We start from the raw sequence: 11,702 nt of genomic DNA, 5'->3' as shown, positions 1-11,702 counted from the left end.
AAGCAGCTTTAGGCAGGAAGGAGTTGAACCGTTCCCGAATTAGATACTCGGTGTGTTTACATCCGTAAGCACCGTGCTAGCATACATCTATCACTTGTGTTTACTTGTTTCTTAGCATCGATTCGCCTCTGTGGCTGCAAAGCATTATGGGTGGGTGGTGTAGAATGTATCATTCAGACGTATTACTTACTACCTTGTCCGTTAAAAGGCTATTTTCACGGCTATTTGAGCAACATTTGTTCAATCTTTCCTGGCTGTTTATACCACAAAGACCACATATAACGTTCTGTGACTCGTTAGATTAGGTTACTAGATTCAACTTTATTGACATTGCCTCCCTCCTTCAAATCAGCCCTCAAACGCAAGTGCAAATAGTGATATAAAACATGACAGTGATAAGTAATAGGTACAGTAAGGCAGGTAGGGTAGTTAGAGGTATGTATATACAGTTATGAGCTATGTACAGTTAAGGTAGCTATGTACAGTATGGTATGCATACTTATACAGATGTATAAATAGTGGCTATAACAAAGGAGTTACAGTATACAAGTGCAATGTGCAAGAATGGTTTGTGCAACGGTAGTATTGTGTAGACAGCAGACAGTTGGAGTCATTACGGCCCGCTGTCCTTGTCTGGCCTACTAACCTCTGTTTTGTCCAGGTAGGCTACCTGGGGGGCGGGGCTGGAGCCCAATCAGGCAGATTAGGGGCAGCTGGCGCTGCCTCCTGGTTAGAGTTTAAAAGAGGCTCCAGTCCCCAGCTCTCTCTCTCTTCCACCAACACCATTTGTTTATATTTTGGTTATGTTGCTTTACACCATACAACACCCTCCTCACCATACTTTCCATTGCATCCACTCACTTACACTTACTGACATCCCTTTTTGTTGGCCTAGAGCCAGGTGGTCGTAACAGTGACTATCTGTGACATGTTCCGTTCACTCCCAACCTGAGCACCTCAGAGCTCTGTGTGCCAAAACTACCAAATCAACCCCAGCGCTCCCGGCCAACCCCCAAGGTCAGGCTGGGAGCGGGAGCTGAGGCGATGAATGGCATGCCAGCAAAGAAGCTGCGAAATGAAAATGTCAAACGGGACACTTGCAAGATATCTCTGCTGATGGTACTAGATGTATTACAAGTACTCTCTGTCACTCGCTTCCTCTCCACCCTCTTTCCTCCTCCTCCTCCCTCCTCCTCCTACTCCCTCTCTCTCTCTCTCTCTCATCTCCTTCCTCTCTCACAAACTGATCCTGAGCCACTGAAGAAGGCAAAGGAAAAAAAACTAGAAACAGGCTCTTTCAGTGTCTCCTCTCTCTCTCTCTCTGAGTGAGATTTTTTTTTTTTCTGCTCTTGAAAGTCTGGAAAAACGACTTCCATCCTCGCAGCTGTCTGCAAGCTGAAGATAAGCCCCCCAGCACTTCAGTCTGAAGATTGATTCAGTTCCACCCTCACGTCTGCTCTCAAACACCCGGTCCCGTGACCACATCCCTCCTGTCCTCCACTCTCTCCACTGGCTCCCCGTCAAAGAACTTAGCAAATGTAATACTCCTCCTCATATACAAAGCCCTCCATAGCCTGCCCCCCCCCCCCCCCCCCCCCCCCCTTACCTGACTGACCTCCTTCTCCCCCACCACCCTACCCGTACCCTCCCATCCTCATCCACTCTTCCCCTCACTGTCCCACCCCTCGAAACTCAAAGGCTTGGGAGACCGTGCCTTTTCACGAGCTGCACCCCGCCTCTGGAACTCTCTCCCTCAACCACTCAGAGACTCACCCTCACTCTCCACTTTTAAATCCCACCTCAAAACCGACCTGTTCTCCCATGCATACAACCTCCCCTACCCCTAACCATCTCCCCTAACCCTGCCCCCCCCCCCCCCCCCCCGGACATTGCTGTGTTAATTGTTCCCTGTGCCTGTTCATTAACTCTGTGTTCTATGTGCTCATGTTATCTGTTGCTTGTTGTTTCTGTGTTTTCTGTTTTTCCCATATTGTCAGCGTCTTTGAGCCCCGGAAAAGCGCTATTTAAATACAATGAATGATTATTATTATTATTATTCATGCGTGAGTCTCCACCTCCATTTAAACAGATTGGAAGGATGCCTCTCTGAGGACCCGAAGCGGGGACTCTCCATATTGACGCCAGACTCAAGGGGCCGGTTGCATAAACATAGATTAAGACTGTCTAATTAAGTCTAATTAAGTCTAATTAAGACTGCCTGTTGCATAAAAAATAAGACTGACTTATTTTGAGGTTAGAAAGTTAGCCACCTTCCCCCCTGGCTAAGCTTGACTTAAGAGCTGTGTTGCTATGGGAACGAGTCAGGGCTAGTAGCTAGCTAACACTGTAACTCCAGCGCGGTAAACTACTTCACTGGTTAAAACTGCTAAGCAGTATACTTTTCTCCACATTATATTCCTCCAATATACATACGTTGTCAGCTGACACACACTCATACAAAAAGAAATTCGTAAAATGATTACTCACATGAAAAAAATAAAATAAAGCGTTGCTTCATCACGTATGCACAGGTGTGTGTGGGAGCAGGATGTGCCCTGGTTCAGGATGTGTTATTTTAGCGAAGCGAGCACAAGGATATATTTACACTTATCGTGTGGCTCTAGCGGGTATGACTCACAACAGGGCAGATCTACATTACAAATAATACATCTTAAGAAGATGATGTAAGATTAAATATCTTAAATCAAGGCAATATATATGCTTGCTTTCTGTCCGACAATAGCACTAGTTTTAAGATACGATAAAAAAAATGAAGGCATGGGAAATGTTCCTGTTCTGTTGATAGATAATTCTGCTTTTTTAATGTAATATTTCATATTTTTTTTCATTGCTTTTTTTGTGGTTGGTGGCGGTTGGTGTTGTTCAGGGGTGTGGTTGTTGGTCTGCAGACTTACACAGTAGTGGCAGCTCCAGCCGGGGGAGGTGTGGGCCGTGTCTCTCATGGCCTGCAGGTTGTCGGTCCTCAGGTGACCCACCTCCCTCAGGCAGCCGTCGTGGAAGACGCGCGTGCAGGTCCTGCAGGGGAACAGGTCATCCGCCGTCCACACCTCACACACCTCACACATCTCCTCGTTGGTCGGCTGAGGAGAAGGTAAGACCAGCGGTCACAAAGTGCTTTACATAGGCTATAAAAACATAATTAAAGAGCCAAAGTAATAGCCGGTTAAAAAGAAATAGGTAAACAAGTGAAAATAAAAGCAAGAAACAAATAACAAGTGTACAACAAATAATAACAAGACACAAAAAGGACAGGCTTTTAGGGTTAGCCAGGACAGTCTTGAGCTGTTTTTTTAAATGCTTCGACCGAGACCGCTGATCTAAGATCCGAGGGAAGAGCATTCCAAAGTTTGGGAGCCACGGTTTGGAATGCTCCATCACCTTTGGTTTCGAAGGGAGAGGCAGCGTGAGGTCACACTCAGGAAGTCACTCAGGAAGTCACTCAGGGGGAAAGTTTTTCTTAATCCACTGACTCGAGCAAAAACAGGACGGCGTGATTGCTTTGGGGGATGGCGGGGTTCGGGACGGGGGAGTCTGGCCTGGAGATTAATACGAACACATACCTCCGCATTAAGCTCCTCTACTCTGGTTTAAATTTGGAAAATAACCTGCGTCCGAGTTCCAGCTGCTGTGGGGCGGCTGTGGCTCAGGAGGTAGATCCGGTGTCTAATGATCGCAAGGTCGGTAGATCGGCGGTTCGAACCCCGGCTGGCCATGTGTCGAGGTGTCCTGGGGCAAGACACTGAACCCCAAATTGCTCCCAATGAGCGGGCCGGCGCCTTGCATGGTAGCTTGCTTTACCAGCTCTCATAGATTGAGCCAGAGAAGCGTTGCCCAAGCCCTACATTTGTACTTTGTTGTCTTTGACACCATCGTAAAGCCAAAATCAGGGCATAGTATGTAGAAATATTAGTGTGTGCAATTATGGTACGTCCTACTTTTCCGAGTTAGAATCTAGGGAGGCTAGGAGATTAATTAATTTATTTTTTTATAATAATTTTGCCATTTAGCAGACGCTTTTAATCCAAAGCGACTTACAATTACGAATTACAGGGACATTCCCCCTGGAGTAACTGAGGGCTAAGTGCCTTACTCAAGGGCACACTAGTAGTGGTGTGGTTTCAGGCGGGATTTGAACTCACAACCTTCCGATCACAAGTCCAACTCACTACTCACTCACCAACTCACTATCCACTATCCACTATCCACTAGACCACCACTACCCCAGGAGATTCATCCCCCAAGTGCAAAGCTGTGAAGGGAAACGTGAACCGCCATCTTGTTGTTGTACAGGAAGTGGGATCTGCTGAAACTCAAACGTGAGACGATGAAAAAAGAAAAAGGAAAAGTTTTCAGGGATCAAAGCTAAACGACTACACACACACACACACACACCACCGCCGCCGCTGTCTTCTGTAAGAAGGTAGACAGCAGGAACGGTGTGACACATAATCCCCGTCCTCGACATCCGTTTACTGTCACCACGCTCCACCCCCCCACCCCGCCCGCTGTGCATTAAGAGGCAGAACACGGGAGGGGAGGTGTCAGCGCAGCCGGAGGGATCGCAGCAGGAAGTATGACCACTGCAGTCAGACTTCATCTGTTCCTCTCCCGGTAATGTGTGGGTTTCTCATTCCTCTGCCTCCCTCTCTGGCCTGTGGGGGTGGAGGGGGGAGGTGTTACCATAATCATGGTCGGCAGTGTGACCTTGTCACGCCCGGCCAGTGACAAGCTTATCTTTTGCCAGAAGGGGGAGAGAGAGAAGTGAACAACCTCCAGACCTCCTCTGGCTCACCTCTCCTTCCTCACTGCTTGTCCTTTTATTTTATTTTTTTGCCACAAAAGTGCGCCGGTCTCAAATTATTTTTATGCAAATGTGTGGGAGAGATTTGTTTTCACCTCTGCAACAGTTTTCTAACAGGGATGTGGATGGATCTTTTGTCAATGTTGTTATGCGATGACTCATCCCCTGAGAAAGGGCTGATAATTACAGCTTGGTTTGGTTCGGATGCTGCGATGGAAGGAGACCTTTTTTTTTTCGTATTGATTTTACACTGCTAGCGAGCGAAATTAAATTGTCTGCCGAAATCATTAAATATACATCCACCAGGATATTTCGGATCTCCTTGGTGACTCCCCCGTTTTCTAATTTAGTTCTGATGTCCTGCCATCTATCACAGCGTTCTTTTAAAGGTGTAGAATAGATTCCCCTTTAACGGTATCACGTTGGTGCCATTATGACGTCACGTGCGTTTCGTTCAGGCTGTTTTATCTTCTCTACTCCAGCACGTCCTCTCATTCGGCATCTTAACGGAGCAGCTCCTGTTTTGAAGCTCATGACAAATTGGTTCATTATTTCAAATGATACCACTCCCTGTTCTCTCTTATCTCTTTGATATGCTACATTAAAGCGAAACCCCCCCCCCCAAAAAAAGCTTCAATCGCCGCAAGCTTCATAAAGAGATTCAGAAAGCGTTCTCGGCAGCCGAGGCTGGCTGGCTGGTCCGGCTGCGTCTGTCTGCCCTTGAACACCACCCACGGCTTTGACCGCCTTCGGGGACCCCGATTAGTCAGTGTGGCCTCGTGCTCCGAGGCAGCGTCCCTTCTCTGGGCCTGAATAGCCTGCCCGCCCAAACGCTTTCTATGGAGAGCACTCAGACACAAATAGAAAGGTTTTGGGCCCGTGGAGGACAAACACGTTTTTATCCGGCAAAGGAAACAAGGCGATTTTTCAAACCCAAACATTATCTCACCTCGACCCCGAGGCTGCAGACTGCAGCATACTTAGATAAAGAACGCGGTTGCCTTTTCAGACACCCGACGTCTTCACTCAACTTGAAGGGATGAGAGAGAGAAAGACTACACTGTTGTCATGGCGATTCCCTAACATCTCTCTGATGTTTCCCTCCTTAACATTTTTCTCTGGGCCAGGGGGGTGGGGGGACGGGACTGAAGATATTCTTTTGCAAAAGAAATTGCATCGCTCATGTCAGTCAAATTAGACTATGGCAGGACAAATTAGACTATGGTGGGACAAATAGACTATGGCAGGACAAATTAGACTATGGTGGGACACATTAGACTATGGTGGGACAAATTAGACTATGGTGGGACACATTAGACTATGGCAGGACAAATTAGACTATGACAGGACAAATTAGACTATGGTGGGACAAATTAGACTATGGCAGGACAAATTAGACTATGGCGGGACACATTAGACTATGGTGGGACAAATTAGACTATGACAGGACTAATTAGACTATGACAGGACTAATTAGACTATGGCAGGACTAATTAGACTATGGTGGGACAAATTAGCCTATGGCGGGACGAATTAGACTACCTGCTCCCTCTGACCCAGCTCCACCTCCACAGGCTGGTCGTCGTCTGCGTCCCTCTTGGGCCGTATGAAGGCGGCGGGGGTCAGCTGGTGGCTCTTGTCCAGGTCCTCTGGCTCCACCCCCTTCCCATCCCGCAGACGCGACCAGGACTCCTTGTTCAGGCAGCAGTCGGGGGTGGGCCTGGTGGCCTGCTGGGAGCCGCAGGGGCCCCCCCCACCACCGGGGGCGCCCTCCTCCTTGTCCCCCTCCTTGTCCTCCCCCGTGGTGGTGGGCGGAGCTTCGGCGGCAGGCCCCTCCCCTTCCTCTCCAGAGCCAGAGCCTTCCGTGTGGTTGGCCGGGGGAGGGGAGGCCGGGGGGGGCATCCGTAACCCCTCCTTGAAGGCTGAGACGACCGAGGTGCATTTCTGCACCTTCTCCACCTGGTGTTTCTTAGACATGAGCACTCCCATGGCTGGAGGGGGAGGGGGGAGGGGGGAGGGGGAGAGGAGGAGGAGGAGGAGGAAGAGGAGGAGGAAGAGGAAACGTGGCGTTAGTGTCAAGGAAGAGGATGCTCAGATTAGATTCAACCTTTTTGTCATCACAACAGAATGTTTATTTTTTGCTCTAGGCACAGGGTCAGCCATATTCAGCGCCCCTGGAGCAATTAGGAGTTAAGTGCCTTGCTCAAGGGCACAACGGCAATGGTAGGTAGGCACCTTAGATATGATGCCAGCAACCCTCCAGTCACCAGCTCACATGCGGTTCCCTCCTGAGGCGGGGATTGAACCGGGGACCTTCTGATTGCTAGCCAGCCTCTCTAACCTCTAGACCAGGGGTCGGCAATTAGGTTTGGCCTCGGGCCCAAAAAAATTTGAACCACTAGATGGCGGGCCCGAACATAATCAAAGGCTAATTTAAGTAATTGATTGTTTAAACATGTGACACGTTCTAATGCTTTGACTTTTCTTTCGAAAAATGTACACATCGCTAGTCAACTAACACAGCTTGTTTTGTGAGCCTGCTAACAATGTAAAGTAGTGTTTTAGTTAACTAGGTAACAATGTAAAGTAGTGTTCTAGTTAACTAGGTAACAATGTAAAGTAGTGTTCTAGTTAACTAGGTAACAATGTAAAGTAGTGTTCTAGTTAACTAGGTAACAATGTAAAGTAGTGTTGTAGTTAACTAGGTAACAATGTAAAGTAGTGTTGTAGTTAACTAGGTAACAATGTAAAGTAGTGTTCTAGTTAACTAGGTAACAATGTAAAGTAGTGTTCTAGTTAACTAGGTAACAATGTAAAGTAGTGTTCTAGTTAACTAGGTAACAATGTAAAGTAGTGTTCTAGTTAACTAGGTAACAATGTAAAGTAGTGTTCTAGTTAACTAGGTAACAATGTAAAGTAGTGTTCTAGTTAACTAGGTAACAATGTAAAGTAGTGTTGTAGTTAACTAGGTAACAATGTAAAGTAGTGTTCTAGTTAACTAGGTAACAATGTAAAGTAGTGTTCTAGTTAACTAGGTAACAATGTAAAGTAGTGTTCTAGTTAACTAGGTAACAATGTAAAGTAGTGTTCTAGTTAACTAGGTAACAATGTAAAGTAGTGTTCTAGTTAACTAGGTAACAATGTAAAGTAGTGTTGTAGTTAACTAGGTAACAATGTAAAGTAGTGTTGTAGTTAACTAGGTAACAATGTAAAGTAGTGTTCTAGTTAACTAGGTAACAATGTAAAGTAGTGTTATAGTTAACTAGGTAACAGTGTAAAGTAGTGTTATAGTTAACTAGGTAACAATGTAAAGTAGTGTTCTAGTTAACTAGGTAACAATGTAAAGTAGTGTTCTAGTTAACTAGGTAACAATGTAAAGTAGTGTTCTAGTTAACTAGGTAACAATGTAAAGTAGTGTTCTAGTTAACTAGGTAGCAGTCCAATCCATTTCGCTGCAGTATTTTGGCTTGTCTAGCGAGTTTGTGTTGTGATTCTCAACAACGTTGAAACGTAGTTTCACCCTTTTCCATATTTTTGAATAATAAATGTGTGGACTGACGATGTAGCGCAGCCTAACTTATTCTAATAATTATTTAACATAGTTTCATTCTGATAATGACTCTCCCCTCCTCCCAGACAAGGTCACATTATTATTGGATTGGTTGTTTGCGTGTCGGGTGAAGTTAGCTAAACATTTAACCTGCTAGCTAGCAAGAGAAACATCATGTCACTCTCCAAAGGTCTAAAGAGGAAAGTTGACAGAAAACAGGGCATTTAAAGAGGAATGGACAGCGAACTATACGTTCATCCTACCTGGTTTCATCAATGCAAAGCCGAGACTCACATCTTCCGTGCTCACAATGTTCCCTTTCTATACATGCGAGTCGTCCTTTTCCTCAATGAATGCGATAAAGATGCACGAGAGGAATCGATTGATGCATAAAAACCTTGAGAACTGCCGGATTAAAGTGACGTCCATATAAGCAAATACTGACCGATGGGAGATGCCACTTTTCACATTAAGTGAGTACCAAGCCTGTCGTTATTGTATTTAATAACCTAATTGTATTTTGTATATTTTGAATGAATGGCTCATTGTAATTATTATCCCTAATAGCGTGTTTGCTCTGTCGTTTCAGGAACATAGGCCTATGCACCACCACCCCTCGCATAATCAAGCTGATTATTATTATTTATTTATTTTTTCCGCCGATTTTGTTGTCAATGTTTTTCAGAATATTAAACTGAATTTGCTTTGTTACTGTTCACATGTGTGTTGCAGTCACATATACGTAAACATTACGTTTGAATTATTTACTGAGCTGGTGTTATTTTTTTCAAACCACACACGGCTATTTCAGCACCGTGACACGTTGCCCACTCTCAACATGGATAAAAGTACAATAAGCATTATTCAGGTGGAGGTAGATTCTCTATTCGGACATTATAGGCGCTATATGTGGGACTGTCGGTCCGATATTGTAAAAAAAAAAGAATAAAAAAAAAAAAGAGTGGATTCTCAAAATAATCTGTTGGGCCAAATATTATTGGTGATGGGCCAGCAATGGCCCGCGGGCCGCCTATTGCCGACCCCTGCTCTAGACTACCTGCCTCTCTAACCTCTAAGCTACCTGCCTCTCTAACCTCTAGACTACCTGTCTCTCTAACCTCTAGACTACCTGCCTCTCTAACCTCTAGACTACCTGCCTCTCTAACCTCTAGACTACCTGCCTCTCTAACCTCTAGACTACCTGCCTCTCTAACCTCTAGACTACCTGCCTCTCTAACCTCTAGACTACCTGCCTCTCTAACCTCTAGACTACCTGCCTCTCTAATCTCTAGACTACCTGCCTCTCTAACCTCTAGGCTACCTGCCTCTCTAACCTCTAGACTACCTGCCTCTCTAACCTCTAGACTACCTGCCTCTCTAACCTCTAGACTACCTGCCTCTCTAACCTCTAGGCTACCTGCCTCTCTAACCCCTAGACTACCTGCTGAGTTGATCAATTCCAGCCTGAGTTGATTTAAGGTAGCATTAACGTTGAAGGAGAGCATGCTATAGTATAGGGCAACTAGTTAACTGTCAACTTAAACCTGGGGTGATTTAGAGTAGCATCAGTGTTCAGGAGGAGGGCGCTGTAGGGAGTTCACTGTCAACTTAACTAAGACGGAGGAACAACGATGATTTATATGCCGGCCGACTGTGTGTTGTTAGCCTGCTTTAATGGTCATGTGTGTTAGCCTGCTTTAATGGTCATAACACTGATTTATAACCAGCACCAGCCTGCCCTGCCTGCCATCTGATCATTCATCACAACTGGTTGTTGCTAGCTACATGAAATGACTATTGATGGAAAAAATACATACGTATAAATCAACATATGGAGGGAGGGAAAGATAATAGTCAAACATGACAAAGGAAACAAGCCCTGGAGCCTCTGGTAAACAAACAACAAGATGGTAAATGGGCTGCACTTACGTATATAGCGCCTTTATCCAAAGCGCTTTACAACGGCCTCTCATTCACCCATTCACACACACATTCACCCACCAATGGCGGCAAGCTACCATGCAAGGCGCCGGCCGGCCCGCTCACTGGGAGCAATTTGCGGTTCAGTGTCTTGCCCAAGGACACTTCGACATGTTGTGGCCAGCCGGGGCTCGAACCCGCCGATTTGCAGACCTTGCGATCATTAGACGGCGGCTCTACCTCCTGCGCCACAGCCGCCCCCAAATCAACATTTTTGGAGGGAAAGAGAATAGTCAAGCCTGGTACCTCTGGTAAACAAACACCAGAGCGTAACGACTGAAACCCGATACGAGTCACTTGTTTTTTCCCGCTCAGATCAGACCTTCGGATCAGAGCCCAGAGCCTGAATCCTGTAGAACGGAAGCTGTTAGGTAGGATTCAAGTTGATTACGCGCTACTTACAGGTCATCAGTCACGATCCCAAATTCGATCTCGTCCCGGCCGCTCTGCTGATAAGTGGTCGTGTGAAATACGATATCCTTCATATCCCATACATCTAGAGTACAACAGGAGTCACTCCTGCTCCTCCTGTCTGTAGGTCTGTCTGTCTGTCTGTCCTCCTGTCTGTCTGTCTGTCTGTCTGTCCTCCTGTCTGTCTGTCTGTCTGTCCTCCTGTCTGTCTGTCTGTCCTCCTGTCTGTCTGTCCTCCTGTCTGTCTGTCTGTTAGGTCTGTCCTCCTGTCTGTCTGTCCTCCTGTCTGTCTGTCTGTCTGTCTCTCTGTCTGTCTGCCGATAAGTGGTCGTGTGAAATGCGATCTCCTTCGTCTAGAGTACAACAGGCAACCGATCAAAATGTTCAGACTTTTATTCCGAAAAAACGTAAATAAATGTCAACGTTGTTGAAAATCAATGACTCACTCGCTAGTCGCTAGTTGAGCCAAAACACTGCAATGCTGCCATGCTGTCACATATACAGGCTGTCTGTCATCTGGTCAGGTCAGTCATACACACACACACACAGGCACACACACCCACACCCACACACACACACACATACACACACGCACACACACACACACACACACACACACACACACACACACACACACACACACACACACAGGAGATAGACCACCCTACTGTACATCCACCAGTTAAGACAGATGGATACAAGGAGTAATATTCTAATTGAACCTGTTACTCCTTGTGTATCAGTACATCGATGTAATAAAATACTTTCTGATTCTGACACATTCACACACACACACACACCAGCTAAGACACACCACCCTCCTGTACACCCCCCAGCTAAGACAGACTACCCTCCTGTACACCCCCCAGCTAAGACAGGGGAGCGGGAGGATTTGTAAAGCACAGAGCTCATCAAAGCCCTCGCAACAGGGACGATCTT

General features: G+C 46.2%; 1 protein-coding gene across 1 annotated transcript in view; it reads right to left on the bottom strand.

Moving 5' to 3' along the window:
* phf24 (PHD finger protein 24) overlaps positions 1 to 6,811 on the bottom strand; it is a gene marked incomplete at both ends in the record, with an annotated part of 15,901 nt that extends 9,090 nt beyond the window's left edge. Inside the window, 2 exons of the mRNA XM_080529698.1 lie at positions 2,916 to 3,101; positions 6,365 to 6,811. Coding sequence (XP_080385824.1) covers positions 2,916 to 3,101; positions 6,365 to 6,811 — 633 coding nt within the window. The remainder of the gene's footprint in view (positions 1 to 2,915; positions 3,102 to 6,364) is intronic.
* Positions 6,812 to 11,702: the final 4,891 nt, after the last annotated feature.

This window comes from Nansenia antarctica (assembly GCF_963989245.1).
Source record: "Nansenia antarctica genome assembly, chromosome: 4".
Taxonomy (NCBI): Eukaryota; Metazoa; Chordata; class Actinopteri; order Argentiniformes; family Microstomatidae; genus Nansenia; species Nansenia antarctica.
This window is presented reverse-complemented; position numbering and strand designations above follow the sequence as displayed.